This window comes from Oncorhynchus masou, chromosome 14 (assembly GCF_036934945.1).
Source record: "Oncorhynchus masou masou isolate Uvic2021 chromosome 14, UVic_Omas_1.1, whole genome shotgun sequence".
Taxonomy (NCBI): domain Eukaryota; kingdom Metazoa; phylum Chordata; class Actinopteri; order Salmoniformes; family Salmonidae; genus Oncorhynchus; species Oncorhynchus masou.
In genome coordinates this window covers 15,794,158-15,810,153 of record NC_088225.1, presented here as the reverse complement: position 1 = coordinate 15,810,153, position 15,996 = coordinate 15,794,158, and the positions used below count along the sequence as shown (strand labels likewise).

The following is a 15,996-nucleotide window of genomic DNA, read 5'->3' as shown; positions in this document are numbered from 1 at the left end:
GGAGGTAGAGACAGAGGGAGACGGAGGGAGATGGAGGGAGAGACAGAGGGAGATGGAGAGACAGAGGGAGATGGAGGGAGAGACAGAGGGAGATGGAGGGAGAAACAGAGGGAGATGGAGGGAGAGACAGAGTGGGAGGGAGAGACAGAGGGAGATGGAGGGAGAGACAGAGGGGAAGGGGGAGGGAGAGACAGAGAGAGAGACAGAGAGAGAGACAAAGAGTCATTCTGGGCTGAGATTAGCATGTCACGCGTTCAATTGTTACTTCTCCAGAGGAAGTGTGAAAAAGCACTACAAAGCCATGTCAAAATGTAAGCCTCGCCTCGTTTTCTTCTACCGCTCGGCGCGCTGCTGAATTAGGGAGAGACTGTCATGACAAGGGTCCCAGGACACTTGTCTCTCTCCTCCCTCTCTCCCTCTCTCTCATCCCTCTCCTCTCTCTCCTCCCTCTCTCGCCTCCCTCTCTCCCTCTCTCCACTACTGCTATAGGCCTCAGTATGACTCTCTCAGTAAACTCCAGTAGATTGATAATGGCCCTCTATTCTGTGGAGCAAAGTAGCATTTACTTTGGCCTACACTCTTTAAAGCACACTTTTGTGCTGTATGGCTTTAAGACTGGCATGAAAAAAGAATGCTCTCTTTTTTTCCCTCAAAAGCTTCCCTTTCAGTTGATTTAAGCATGCTTCTCAATCGGGTGGTTTGACATGAATCCGTCAGCCCGTCTTAACCTGACATTGTGTACCTTTCCCCCTCCCTGGGGTGCAGTGCTTTAACAAAGATGGAGGGGAACGTTTGTGAGAGTAGTGTACTTTTTATTCTATACATTTTCTCAATGTTCATATTCAAAGAATTTGACTGGTTTCTGGAATGGAATCATCATATTGAATAGGTTTTTTGGAATAGGAAACACAGCAAACTTAACACGACAAACTTTATGATTATAGGTAGTGAAATGCACAAGTAGGTTGTCTGTCTATATGTGTCAATCAGAGATGTTCTGCATATTTACCCATGTCTCCCTGCTCTTCTTCCTGTTCACCTCCAGTAAATAACAAAGGCAACGCTGTGCTCACTATTGATGGACATCACAGATGAAAACAACGAGAAGAGGAGAACTAGCTTTAAGGAAACAACAGGAGAAGAAGAGAAGGAGTCCCTCTACTGAGGCTGGTGAGGAAGGACGGGAGGCGTGCGTGTGGAGTGGTGCCGCGGCGGTGTCAAAACCAGCCACAAGCGCTACAGACGGAGCCAGTTTCCAGGGACCACCTTTGCCGGATAGAAGAGAAAGACAACGAGAGAAAAAAGAGAGAAAGCATCCTGTTATTATAACACATTTTATTTTTCTATACTTTTGTGATTTACAGCTTGTGATTTACAAGTAAAAATGTGTATAAAACAGTATATATGTACAAATATGTTTTTATGTTTTTGGTAAGGAAGACGAACAGTTGGCCCTTGATGCCGGTTCTGTTCTCTCTGGCACACCACTCCTGTCACTGACAGACAAGAGGAGGTGATATATATATATATATATATATATATAGTTACAGTGGCAGGCTAGGAGGGTTAATCATCTGGGCAAAAGCATTGTATTACAGGTCCACTTTCTGTGGGTCGGAGTCAATGGTTAACTTCCAGCTGGAGGTCTCTATGGTTACACTTTCTGTGTGCGGTCTTTTCGTGGTCTCACTGGTTCGCTTCCTTCCTTGCGCTGGTGCCACTGTTCCACTGTTCCACTTCCTGTTGCAGTGTCACTGGCCAGCTTCCTATGGGTAGTCACTGCTGTTCTCTACTTCCCTGTGGATACTGTCGTCATGACTCCACTTCCTCCTGGCAGCACCACTGGTCCACTCTCCATGGGCAGTACTGTCACTGGTTTACTTCCCCGTGGATACTGTCGTCATGACTCCACTTCCTCCTGGCAGCACCACTGGTCCACTCTCCATGGGCAGTACTGTCACTGGTCTACTTCCCTGTGGATACTGTCGTCATGACTCCACTTCCTCCTGGAAGTACCACTGGTCCACTCTCCATGGGCAGTACTGTCACTGGTCTACTTCCCTGTGGATACTGTCGTCATGACTCCACTTCCTCCTGGCAGCACCACTGGTCCACTCTCCATGGGCAGTACTGTCACTGGTCTACTTCCCTGTGGGTACTGTCGTCATGACTCCACTTCCTCCTGGCAGCACCACTGGTCCACTCTCCATGGGCAGTACTGTCACTGGTCTACTTCCCTGTGGGTACTGTCGTCATGACTCCACTTCCTCCTGGCAGCACCACTGGTCCACTCTCCATGGGCAGTACTGTCACTGGTCTACTTGTCTGTGGGTACTGTCGTCATGACTCCACTTCCTCCTGGCAGCACCACTGGTCCACTCTCCATGGGCAGTACTGTCACTGGTCTACTTGTCTGTGGGTACTGTCGTCATGACTCCACTTCCTCCTGGCAGCATCACTGGTCCACTCTCCATGGGCAGTACTGTCACTGGTCTACTTGTCTGTGGGTAAGCCAGTAGAGAAATGAGAAGTTCCTCCCCCAGCTCACTTTCCTCTCCAAGCCCCAGCAGAGGTCTCTGATTCACGACGAGAGAACGAGAGTTTGACGCGTTAGTCCCTGACTTTCCTCACCTGCCAGGGTCAAAGCCCAAGCCTTTGTGTCTCTATCTGCACCAGTGGACAAAGTATCTCAAACAGACAGACCAACAAGCCAGGGTGCATTTAACTAACGACGCACGTTTCCAGAGAAGAGAATTATTCATCAATGTCCATGTAACAATTGAATTATAATCGAATAATCTAATTGTAATACATCAGCAGGTGCATAACCAAAACACAAGCCTAAGGCATATGGACTATGTCGCTTGATAAACATTATAGAACTAGTGCCCATCCAATGGTAATAAAGGAATGAGGGCTGAAACATGTCAATTACAATGTTGTTTTGTCAATGTATTCTGAGAATATTTATTTGTGTGATTTGCAGCACTGAAAACTTTTAAAGAAGAAAAAAACGTTTTAATTTGTTGAAGCAACCTTACTTTATATCAGGAGAGTCACTGTAAACATGTGTTTAAACAAGAATGTTGGTTCAGTTCTTGAATGTATTTTAATGTCTAGGGTGTCCAACAAGTATGTATTCTTTTTCTGTATATAAATATATATATATATATATACATATCTATTATATGGGCTGTGGTGGTGTCAGGGAGTAGAGGGGGTAGATAAGGGGCACCCTCCTACAAGCTATACCCCTGATATACTGTAACATGTGATCATGTGTTATATGACTGAAAGCGTGATGGTGATTGTGTGAACTGATCTTCCCCTCCCCCTGCACTTAAAGAGATTGGACAGGATCTTAAGCACTTACAAATTCGTAACATGCTGTATGAATTGGATTTCGTAAAACATATCATGCACATTCTTTTTGCAAGAAAAAATGGATGACGTTGTACACAATTGTGCACAGTTTTTGGGGACAGAAAAACGTCTGGCTGAAATTATATGAAACCTTCATAATGCATCTTTAAACAAACACACATGAACACACACTCAAATACAGAGAATCACAGACACACGTTTTGGCCTAGAAATATGCTACAGAACTGCTTAACAACTTGCTGATTGCCAACAGATAACTCGTGCTCCAGAGAGTCATTCACAACTACTCTGGCCCTGCAGGGCCCCAACTACTCTGGCCCTGCAGGGCCCCAACTACTCTGGACCTGCAGAGCCCCAACTACTCTGACCCTGCAGGGCCCCAACTACTCTGACCCTGCAGGGCCCCAACTACTCTGGCCCTGCAGGGGCCCCAACTACTTCGGCCCTGCAGGGCCCCAACTACTTCGGCCCTGCAAGGCCCCAACTAATTTCTCTCAGCTATATTACAGACATCCCTATGGAAATAACATGCATATTCATCATCACATTAAGTAACAGGTCCTGTTGAGGAAGGCAATGATCATAAGCAGGTTTAGTGTATAGATGTACATTTGATTGTGAGAGTCACATAGTGTATGTGGCTAACTAACTCCCAGTCAGTTTCAGATGAAGTGTGAGTGTGAAGAAACAGCAGGTGGGATGTCAGGCAGGCTGGCAGGCAGTAGGCCGCCCTCCTGATCTCTGTGTAGACTGCAAGTACCAGTCCTTATCTTCCTGAGCCCTGAGCACAATGGCTTGAGCTGTGACATGAGCAGGATATCCCTCTGAGAGAGAGTTACTACTGTACCACCCCCCCCCCCCCGTTCTACTGTGTGAGTCTACCGTCCCTTTTGTATTCCTGAACCTACTGTACATAATATCCCCCCTCCCCTCTGACTCCCAAAATCTTGTATTTTGTTCTATAATGACACATTTATTTATAAGGATTTTTTAAATATATCTCTTTCTCCTTTTTGTAAATGTTCCAGTTAAATAAAGTTCAAAAATGTTAAAAAATTCAATGGATATATTGAAAGGTAAAAGTCTCTAAAAGTCCCCTCTCCTCTGGCTCTGTATTCTAAACTTTGTGTTTCTTTTTTTCTCTTTCTGTATGCTTCTCTTATGTGCTTCAGATTAAGAGTTCTATTTATTATGACATTAACGTTATTATAATTATGACTAATTATTAATATTATCATCATCCTCATCATCATCATTATTATCATGAATAAACTTGTCTACTTCAACCAAAAGGTAGTGTATTTTTGGCCTGAGTGTTACAGTGTAGAGGAAGATGAGTTACTGTAGCAGTGTGTGTAGTGTGTGTAGTGTGTGTGGACTCCCTAAGGACAGAACATCCCTTGATGGGACATCACAATGACACCGAGAGCTGGGGGAGATGTGGAAGAGGGAAGAGGGGCACAACTCCTAAGCCCATTTGTTTTACACCACGGGGGGGGGGGCTGGATCCCCAATGGATGGGCCTGGTTGGGCCTATGCCCATGGCAACACCCCTGCTCAGTCATGTGAAATCCATAGATTAGGCCCTTAATGAATTTATTTCAATTGACTGATTTCCTTATATGGACTGTAACTCAGTAAAATCGCTGAAATGATTGCATGTTGCCTTCATATCTTTGTTCAGTATAGTTATACATGTGCCACATTCAACCAGTTAGCAAGTCGAACATTTCTGCGTTTTCCTAGTTTTGACGAGCACGTGAACGCTGCATATATGCTTCCATTTATTATGGTAAGTGATCTACAAGTAATTGCCAAAATAAAGAAATGCACTTGAGTTAATGAAGGATACAACGAATATTGAAAGCAGCTGCTTCCCCACAGATGTGGTTCCTCAGTTAATTAAGCAATTAAAACATCCTATTATGTTTATGGTCATGTATAAAAAGGCGCAGTTGCCCATTATTTTGGCTACCATGGCTTGAAAAAGTGTATGTGTGTTTTCGTGTATGCGTGTGCATGTGTGTGTGTGTGTGTGTATCTGTGGCTCAGTCACCAGATCTCAACCCAGTTGAACATGGGAGATTCTGCTTCTGGAGTGGTGCCTGAGACAGTGTTTTCCACCATCATCAACAAAACACCAAATAATGCAATTTCTCGTGGAAGAATGGTGTCACATCCCTCCAATAGAATTCCAGACACTTAGAATAGAATCTATGTCAAGGTGCATTGAAGCTGTCCTGGTGGCACATGGTGGCCCAGCACCCTAATAAGACACTTTATGTAGGTGTTTCCTTTATTTTGGCAGTTATGAATAACTGATTTAGAAGAACAGGAAGAGGAAACACATGAATGCTTATTAGGGGAAGTTTGGATGACATCATCAAATTGGATTTATATTGTATTCATTTAGCAGTATCTTTAGATTTAATTGGTTTGTAAAATGGGAATCAAAAAGCATCAGAGCCCTGTTTTTTGATGGTAAATGTGATGTAATGGTTTATCCATCCGCTTTACAGATTGTAATATCAAGGTTCCCCCACTTGGTGGCACCATAGCCTAGTACAGGTTACATTACATTAACATACGAGCCACTACGTGTTAGTATTACTCAGCTGTATAACGCCATTACATGTTTTGTCACTTGTTTCTAAATAGGCCATACGTCCTTTAATACAATAGGCTCCCCCATCACCAGTTGTGTGATCTCACCATTCACACCTTTTATCTGAAATATTGTCTTTGGGCTTTGTTCAAACATCCCGTGGTTGATTAAGGTCAAGCGAGAAGATAAAAAATGATAAAAGCCTCTGTTGGACTAAAATATAATCTGTCACCTGTCACCTCGAAATGACCATAATCACACAATTATGAAGCAATGAGGCACTTTGGCTTTATGGGGTGGGTACTTTGCTCAAATGGCCCAGGTAAAAGCCCATCTGTACAAATGGGCCCTCGGATTTGAGCCAAACCGGGGGCTAAAAGACCCTATACATCAAGCCATGGCATATATAACAAAGAGCAGCAGCCTCCAGTGCCTGGTAGAAGGGCTGCCTGAGGTGCTGTGTGCTGGACAAATGGAACACAGTAGGATTAGATATGGAGATCTGCTGTAAAGATTGAAACCTGTCCCTTCTTATTTAGGACCCTAGAGATTCTAGAACATTTTGAACAGTTCACTTCTTAATTAACATGTAGGTAACAAGTAGGTAACTAATTATGCCTATATTTACTGTAATATTAAAAAGGCATTAACAAACTCTTTATTGAAGAGGTACAATTTGAAGTATTTAAATACAAATATAATAAGCCATATAAAACATCTACTTCTATATAAAACATCTACATCTACTACAAATACTTCAAATTGTACCACTTTAATGAAGCGTTATAATCAACTTTGATATATTAAAAAAATAGATATTATTATCTAATATTATCTAATGAACAACAAATCTTTAACTTTAATAGAGTTTAAGAGTTTAAATGAAAGCGGTTCAATTTTTCTGGTAATCATGTTTTCAATATGGTGTTGCATTTTGTAGTACTGAATGACCACATGCTACTTTTGATTTGACTGTGACACTCAACGTGAAATACCAGGTGTGTATCTATTCAAAGCCCTTTATTGTAAACCATAGACCAGATCACATTTTAGTAGAGCCTGCGTAACACTCCATCATACACCATCTCTCCAATCCCATGGATCGATGGTGAATATACGTAGTGATCTGCTTAAACCCAGTTGATGTGAACATGGCGTGAACAGAGACAACGATGAAACACTATTAATATATTCATTGATCATTCACATATCAGTGTGCAGTGTGTGCCTGATGTCAGCAGGATTTAATAGACCAAGCCTTGTTGCAACCTTTTCGTTGCTTTAACTGATGTGTGAATACTAGCCAGCCTTGCACAGCTATACTTGTAGTCTGTGTTTTTGTGGACAGATGAGTTGCATTGCTCTATACTGTACCTGTGGTCCTGTATCCCTGTGGCCAGGGCTCAGAGAGAGAGAGAGAGAGAGAGAGAGAGAGAGAGAGAGAGAGAGAGGAGGACGGGACCATCAGGCAGGGTGTCTGGAGCAGTAGATACTTCATCCATCAGATCACCACTCAGCCATCTGGTCTCGACACTGCTGCTACTACTGGTGCTACTGGTGCTGGTGCTACAGTATGGATGTAGCTTCACATCGTTACCTGGCTGGAAGTCCTTTTGAGATTAGCACAGGATGTAATGATGTACAGCACACAACTTTCTACACCTACCACATAGGGGCGAGTGGTGAAAAACAAGGATATTCAAACTATTTGATCAATGCTGTTATGTATTATCAATGCTGTTATGTAATCAATGTTATGTTGTTATGTAATCAATGTTATGTTGGTATGTAATCAATGCTGTTATGTGTTATCTCACATCACCTCACCCATGTAGTATGTTTGGCTCTGTCCAGGAGAGGGCATCCTATCCCTCTCTAAACTCACCTCATCAGCAGTTGTTGCTCAAGGTCACAGCTATTCAACTCTGACCCTACGAGGTACGGAGCCTGCTGGTTTTCTGTTCTACCTGATCATTAATTGCACCCACCTGGTGTCCCAGGTATAAATCAGTCCCTGATTAGAGAGGAACAATGAAGAGACACAATGGCACTGGCTTCGGGGTCCAGCGTTGAGTTTGATGGCTCTTGGTGAATGATTAGCACACAATCAGGAAAGAAGAGGTATCGGGAGAATAGTTTTTGTAACTTACACAGAAGAGCATCCATTTGCAGCCACTGTGATGTCAGCAGATTTCCCAAGTCCCAATACTCAGTACTTTACCCACTCTTATCTCACTGGTCTGTCTATGCTGCTCTGTAGCAAGAAATCCCTCTGCTTCTCTCTGACTGTAATTTCATGCTTTGCGGTTTTAATCTACTGAGGATGTGATCCAATCATGCATACACAATGAAACACCAAGCCAAACCAACAAGACCACCTTCAGGCTTCTATGAAGTAATGTATTCGTCATTGTGTGATATTGACATACAGTACCAGTCAAAAGTTTTACTCTTTTTGTACATTGTAGAATAATACTGAAGACATCAAAACTACTAAATAACACATATGGAATCATGTAGTAACCAAAAAAGTGTTAAACCATTCTTCTTCAAAATAGCCACCCTTTGCCTTGATGACAGCTTTGCACACTATTGGCATTCTCTCAACCAGCTTCATGAGTTAGTCTCCTGGAATGCATTTCAATTAACAGGTGTGCCTTCTAAAAAGTTAATTTGTGGAATTTCTTTCCTTCTCAATGCGTTTAGGTCAATCAGTTGTGTTGTGATAAGCTAGGGTGGTATACAGAAGATAGCTCTATTTGGTAAAAGACCCAGTTCCATATTATGGCAAGAACAGCTCAAATAAGCAAAGAGAAACGACAGTCCATCATTACTTTAAAACATGAAAGTCAGTCAATTCGGAAATTGTCAAGAACTTAAAAAGTTTCTTCAAATGCAGTCGCAAAAACCATCAAGTGCTATGATGAAACTGGCTCTCATGAGGACTGAGTTACCTCTGCTGCAGAGTATAAGTTCATTAGAGTTACCAGCCTCAGAAATTGCAGCCCAAATAAATGCTTCAGAGAGTTCAAGTAAAAGACACATCTCAACATCAACTGTTCAGAGGAGAGTGAATCAGGCCTTCATGGTCAAATTGCTGCAGATAAACCACTACTAAAGGACACCAATAAGAAGAAGAGACTTGCTTGGGCCAAGAAACACGAGCAATGGACATTAGACCTGTGGAAATCTGTCCTTTGGTCTGATGAGTTCAAATTTGAGATTTTTGGTTCCAACCGCCGTGTCTTTGTGAGATGCAGAGTAGGTGAATGGATGATCGAGCTTGAGTGTGACCTCCAACAGGGAGGTATAGAGCCAGTGAGAGATAAAGATGGCTTTAAGGGATGCTTGATTGAATTTGACCCACAGAGTTCATACAAACGACATGACTGAATGTCCTGCACCACTCTTTAACACACAGGGCTGCAAACCGGGATGAAACACTATGTATATTTTGTTGTCTCTGTTTCAGCCACGTCAGAAAAGTGTGCACCCTTCAGACGTGAACTACAAAGGCAAGAGTGGCTGAGCCAATCTCCAGCTGAACGGCTTAATATGATTTGGGCTTAATAACAATTACAATATTTTAAAGTTGCTGTCGTTAGCCCCGGGATTCAGTGTCATTGAAATACATCCACCCTCCATCTACCTATTACGGGAAATAATGATAAGAATCGCTGAAAAGACTCCCGCTACAAATGGAAACAAAAGTGCTGGCCTGGACAATAAAGGACCCTGGTGCCCTGTGCTGACACAGTTTGTGTGATGAGGTGAGTGGGCGGCTGGTGACCCAGTGCTTTATGGGTAGTGGCAGGGTCAGGTGGGAAATTAGGTGCTCCGAGAGGCATGCATTAGAACACTGCCTGCCTTGGCACAGGACAGGCCTTCTCCCTCAGCCACTGGACCGAGAGAGGGAGGGAGGAATGAGAGAGAGAGAGAGAGAGAGAGAGAGAGAGAGAGATTGACAGCGAGAAAGAGAGAGAGAGAGAGAGACAGCGAGAAAGAGAGAGGAGGAAGAGGAAGTGTGCTGATGTTAAAGAAAATCGTCTGCAATGTCAATGATGTTAAAGAAAATCGTCCGCAATGTCAATGTGACTGAGTGCAAGGAGTGCCATGTCTCTGGCATGGTGCCCCTCGTTCATGAGTGGCTGATGAGGGATTGAACAGGAGAACGTGTTGCTGGGAGTGATGGAGGGCTCTGTGATAACCCCCGTCCTCTCTCCTCCTTTCCTCCTTTCCTGGGCTGCAGACAGGACGAGGTCACTCTTTGAAGGAGAGCTAGAGTAGAGGGAATTGCATACTTTGAAGCGAATGGAAAAGAGAGTTTACCAGACGTTTAGTGTTTTGGCCACGTAATTAAGGGTCGGAAAATAATAAAAGCCAAGCAATCTGCTAGCGTCAGTCTGGATGCTGCATGGGCTCAGTACAGGGAGCTATAGGGCCCAGCTGCTTATGCTGCGAACAGAATGAGGGTGAGGGAACAGATTCAATTTGCACCGCCTAACCAAATGTCCAGTACTGTTTCCTTCTTCCCAACACCCCCCACTCTCTCTCTCTCTCTCTCTCTCTCTCTCTCTCTCTCTCTCTCTCTCTCTCTCTCTCTCTCTCTCTCTCTCTCTCTCTCTCTCTCTCTCTCTCTCTCTCTCTCTCTCTCTCTCTCTCTCTCTCTCTCTCTCTCTCTCTCTCTCTCTCTCTACCCCCAGTGCCAAGCGGCTCAGGATTAGATCTGGCACTGGTGTCCATCTGCACACCGGATTTCGAGTGTGGCTTCGCTGCGACCGTCTGTTGGAGGACAGGAGAGAGAGAGCTTGGCGCCAGGAAAAAGGCTCTCCAAAATCATTGTGTCCAAAGCTTATCTTTCCATATTATCTTCCAGCCTAGAGTTATAACATAGACCCACATCTGTGCTGAAATCAGAATATGAATATGTTGTGCATAGACTGATTTGTGGTACAGACATTGTTAGTTACCGTTCCAGTCTATTTAGTGTATATCTGGATGTACAGTATATGTAATGACTGAGGTGATTAATATGTACGATTCTGTCTCTGAGCTGTAGTCAGTTTAAAGGCCCTCGGTTCCAGCTAAATCCATTTTTTATTCACCCTGTGGATTACAGCACTGGCTTGGCACTTCCTCCTGCATGTCATCTGAGCCAAGCACTGGCCAGGTGGAGCGCTAGGGCCACTCTTATAGGAGTCTGAAGTGATAGGCCAACCTTTTGACTTGAGCTTTTTATTTTTAGACTACTTTATATACTGTGTCCACTCCATTTTATATCATGTGTAAACAAATTTGTTCAGTTGTTAGAGGAACGGTTCAGTGTTGCATTCTCCCTGCTGGCCTTTAGAGGGCGCTGACACGTTGGTGTTGAGACGAGGCTCTCAGACTGGTGCTGAGGACACACTTCTCAGTCTCGGCATGTGTGTGAAGTCATAGGGACACCACAGCACTGAAATGTGTTACAATGTTGTTACTATCGTAAATGCAGTGAAGAACAACATAACCCCGTTAGAATTCCAACCAAGTACCATGTACAGTATTATGAAGGTGTCCTGTCTCATTGAGGACACTCTCTGTAGGAGACCATCACTTGTTAGCACCTGCCTGTCACACTGACTGTGTATGTCAGGCAGGTGCTAACAAGTGATGGTCTCCTACAGAGAGTGTCCTCAATGAGACAGGACACCTTCATAATACTGTACATGGTACTTGGTTGGAATTCTAACGGGGTTATGTTGTTCTTCACTGCATTTACGATAGTAACAACATTGTAACACATTTGTATTAAGATTGGATGCATATATCTAGATCATACCAATACACTATCATTATCTTTGTTCACCAGGAATGCATGCTAGCAATGAATATATAGTAACTTCATTTATTTACTTTTTTTTAAATTTCACATTTATTTCACCAGGTAGGCCAGTTGAGAACGAGTTCTCATTTACAACTGTGACCTGGCCAAGATAAAGCAAAGCAGTGCGACACAAACAACAACACAGAGTTTAATTTGAGAAACCAAGGCTGTTGAGTCTGCTGATAAGAATGTGGTGATTGACAGAGTCGAAAGCCTTGTCCAGGTCGATGAAGACGGCTGCACAGTACTGTCTTTTAATGATGGAGGTTATGATATCGTTTAGGACCTTGAGCGTGGCTGAGGTGCATGCGTGACCAGCTCGGAAACCGGATTGCATAGCGGAGAAGGTACGGTGAGATTCGAAATTGTCGGTGATCTGTTTGTTCACTTGGCTTTCGAAGACCTTCGAAAGGCAGGCCAGGATGGATATAGGTCTGAAACAGTTTGGGTCTAGAGTGTCTCCCCCTTTGAAGAGGGGGATGACCGCGGCCGCTTTCCAATCTTTGGGAATCTCAGAAGATATGAAAGAGAGGTTGAACAGACTAGTAATAGTGGGTCTGGACATTCATGCGGGTTTAAGAGCGGGTAACTCTCTCTAGCTCTCCTACTGGTTCTCTGCTATTCTCTGCTGCCCCTATAGAAATTAGTTATGGAGGGAGAACAGTTGGATTTCTAGCATGAGAATTCCATGTGTGCTTGTTACCCAGAGACATATTCTGGATGCACACGTAGATAGCCCTTCTAGAGCTAACACCCATTTGCACATGACGCTGCTATGCAAAGTGGTAAGCTTCTGCTGGAAATGTACTGGTGGGTTGGATGAATAGTGAGCTGAATTCTGGTATGGGGTATTGAGATTTGGCACTTTACTCAGCTTTGATCAGTCTGTCTGGACTATCCCCAGCATATGCCGTGTACAGCATCTCACGGGTATGTGCAACTAATGCCTTGGCTTGAGTCTAAATGTCAACAACAACACCTCTAGTAACCATCATTAGAATTAGTCCCTTTACAGTTGTGTTGTTATCATTGTTGCTTTGATTGTTATAGGATCATACATTCACCAGCACAGTATCGGTTAACAGTATAGGTTAAAAGGGAACAGTGGCTGGTGGGATTTTGTGCTGTTGCTTACAGTGATTGCATCATTCATCAGTTCAACAGACTGGCTTAGGCCCCTGAGTGCACAGATGCTTAATGACATGACAGGTTATGTCCAGACCCCCAGGACTCTCGGCCCTGGCTGGTAGAGGGAGATGCCAGCAGTGCCAACCTTACCTGTCTCATGAAATCTGCTGGGCAGTACAATGGATACGCCGCCAGACATTTTCTCTGCAGCACTGGACTCAGCAGTACAGCTGCAGGCCCTTCCTTATGATGTAGTGGAACAATGCCCTGTAGTCCCTGGATCTATTGCCTCAATGCCATGGCACACCATACCCCCGTGCCCTGAATAATCACCTGTCTACAGCGCTCCCATTCAGAGAGATGAATGGAAAACAGCAGAGGGCTGTGCCTGGAGCATCATCCAAGCAGAGTCATTGTCTCTGTGTCAAGAATTACTGTTTGGATGGGATGTTTCTTGTTAATGAGAGTTTATCATCTATCAACATTCACAGCACAAACAAATGTGCAGACATGGAAGGGGACGGAATATCCAAATTGCACCATAAGATTAATGCAAGGGGAAAAAGGTTATGGAAAAGTTTAGGGGCTCGATTCAATCCGTATCGCTGAAGTTTATAGTATCTCCGGTTACTATGAATACGGTCTACACTAACGTAGGAACAGTGTCTTTACATTTCTTTCGCGCTCTAACACAGATATTCAGCACTACGGATTGAATCAAGCCCTAGGGTTAGGGTTGAACTGGCATGTAAACATGAAGCTCGGGTCAGGGTTAGGGTTGAGCTGGAATGTGGACATGATGCTAGGGTTAGTGTTAGGGGACAGATCATTGGATACATTCAGTATGAAGACAGTGAAACATTTAAACAATTAGACAGTGTGAATACAATGAAACAATTACACCAAAACTGTAATATAGTGTGATGCAGGGATGTCAAGATGATCAATTTGCATTTTCATCTTAGTGTGTGTGTGTGTGTGTGTGTGGAGAGAGGGGGAGAGAAAGACAGAGACGGAGGGAGGGAGGGAGGGAGGGAGGGAGGGAGGGAGGGAGGGAGGGAGGGAGGGAGGGAGGGAGGGAGGGAGGGAGGGAGGGAGGGAGCAATAGAGATACAGTGAGACAGAGAGAAACAGAGAGGGTTTAGAAAGGGTGAGTGTCAGTGTGTCAGTGAGAGCTCAGTGTACAGGGGGTGATGCAGGTTTCAGGATGTAAGTGGAGCTGCCGTTGGTCAATACTCAGAGACGGCAGGATATCTCTTGCCTCTCCCCTGGGCTCTGTGACGCCAAGTGTGCCCTTTTCCCTCCAGTTTTCAATGATCCTGTCACAGGAACATGGCTCAAAATAGCCCCAAAATCGGGGGTAGAAAAAAAAGAGTAATGCCAGGGTTTCAGGCACTGCTGTCTGTGATGCTGTTGGAGTTTTATTGAGTTTTATTTTGGGTCAGAGGTGTCGTAGGGAGGGATGGATGGTAGCTGTTTTGAGGAGCTATGTAGGGAGGGATGGATGGTAGCTGTTTTGAGGAGCTATGTAGGGAGGGATGGATGGTAGCTGTTTTGAGGAGCTATGTAGGGAGGGATGGATGGTAGCTGTTTTGAGGAGCTATGTAGGGAGGGATGGATGGTAGCTGTTTTGAAGAGCAATGTAGGGAGAGATTCTCCTTATCTCTTGCTTTACATCTGTCCCATCTGTTTGCCTTATTGATTAGTTATCGAGCAGGGAATGCCATCTTCATAAACTGTTGATCAAGAGCAGAGAATCCATAGATATTTATTATGTGGGGAAATCGATGGGGTCACACAGCCACAGCCCACAGGCCTCTCCCAACAGCTAAAGAGGAACATATCACAGCCCCCGGGCCTCTCCCAACAGCTAAAGAGGAACATATCACAGCACCCGGGCCTCTCCCAACAGCTAAAGAGGAACATATCACAGCCCCCGGGCCTCTCCCAACAGCTAAAGAGGAACATATCACAGCACCCGGGCCTCTCCCAACAGCTAAAGAGGAACATATCACAGCACCCGGGCCTCTCCCAACAGCTAAAGAGGAACATATCACAGCCCCCGGGCCTCTCCCAACAGCTAAAGCGGAACATATCACAGTAGTGACACATCGCTCAGCGCTGCCAAGACAGGCTCATAAAATGCCACTGATGTTCCCCTGCCTGGAAACAAGATTCATTTTTGGTGAGATACATTTTGAGAGAAAAAAATATAGATTTTACAGCTATATTGTTTATGAGATAGTTTAGTGTGTTGTTTGGCATTCCCTTGTCTCGAACAGATGCGGGAGAGTGTTTTAAAACTTTTGTTTTGCAATAGGAAGTAAAATCCCATGTCATTCTTCAAAAACTCTTTGAACTCACTGCACATGCCTTGCTTCTGTGGATGAGGAGATGACAGTATGAAAATGCCACCTGATGAGGGGTGTTCATTTGTGTGTGTAAGCATGCATGTATTCATGTGCATGTGTGCTTGCGTGTGGTGGCATAGTCAAATAATGTGGTGGCATAGTCAAGTAATAAACACCAACCAGACTGCAAGACAAACATCTTCTGTACAGATTCACTTCATTGCTGCTTTACTGAGAAGAGAGGAAGCACAGTGCAAAACATGATTTAAAGTTTCCCTGACATTTTTTCACAGCAATTTCAATCTTCTATCCACCACTGTATTTCTCTCCAAAATATAATTTTGGCTCTCCTTTTATGATTGCCTCTTCCTTCCTTCGACATTGCCGGTTTCCCTGTTTTATGATAGTATTTGTTGGGACAAGCAGGTCAAAACATGGGACAATTTTTCAAGCCAGAAATGCAATATAAATAAGAGATGAGAGAGAACATGTAAATCAGAGTCCCTGGACACCAATTAAAATTGAGATAACTAGAACCATTGTTATGGTTACCACAGATTGGCACATTCACAGTCGCTCTGCTACAGTATAAGGAAGAGGGAACAGATGATGGATGATCAACTGCAGTCTCTCCAAATGATGTAAACAACGCTTACACTTGTAAG

At 44.0% G+C, this 15,996-nt stretch overlaps 1 protein-coding gene across 1 annotated transcript in view; it reads left to right on the top strand.

Annotated features, from left to right (window-relative positions):
- Positions 1–4,670, top strand: part of LOC135554375 (RNA binding protein fox-1 homolog 3-like) — a 460,460-nt gene extending 455,790 nt beyond the window's left edge. Inside the window, exon 16 of the mRNA XM_064986655.1 lies at positions 1,046–4,670. Coding sequence (XP_064842727.1) covers positions 1,046–1,048 — 3 coding nt within the window. The 3' untranslated portion in view covers positions 1,049–4,670. The remainder of the gene's footprint in view (positions 1–1,045) is intronic.
- Positions 4,671–15,996: the final 11,326 nt, after the last annotated feature.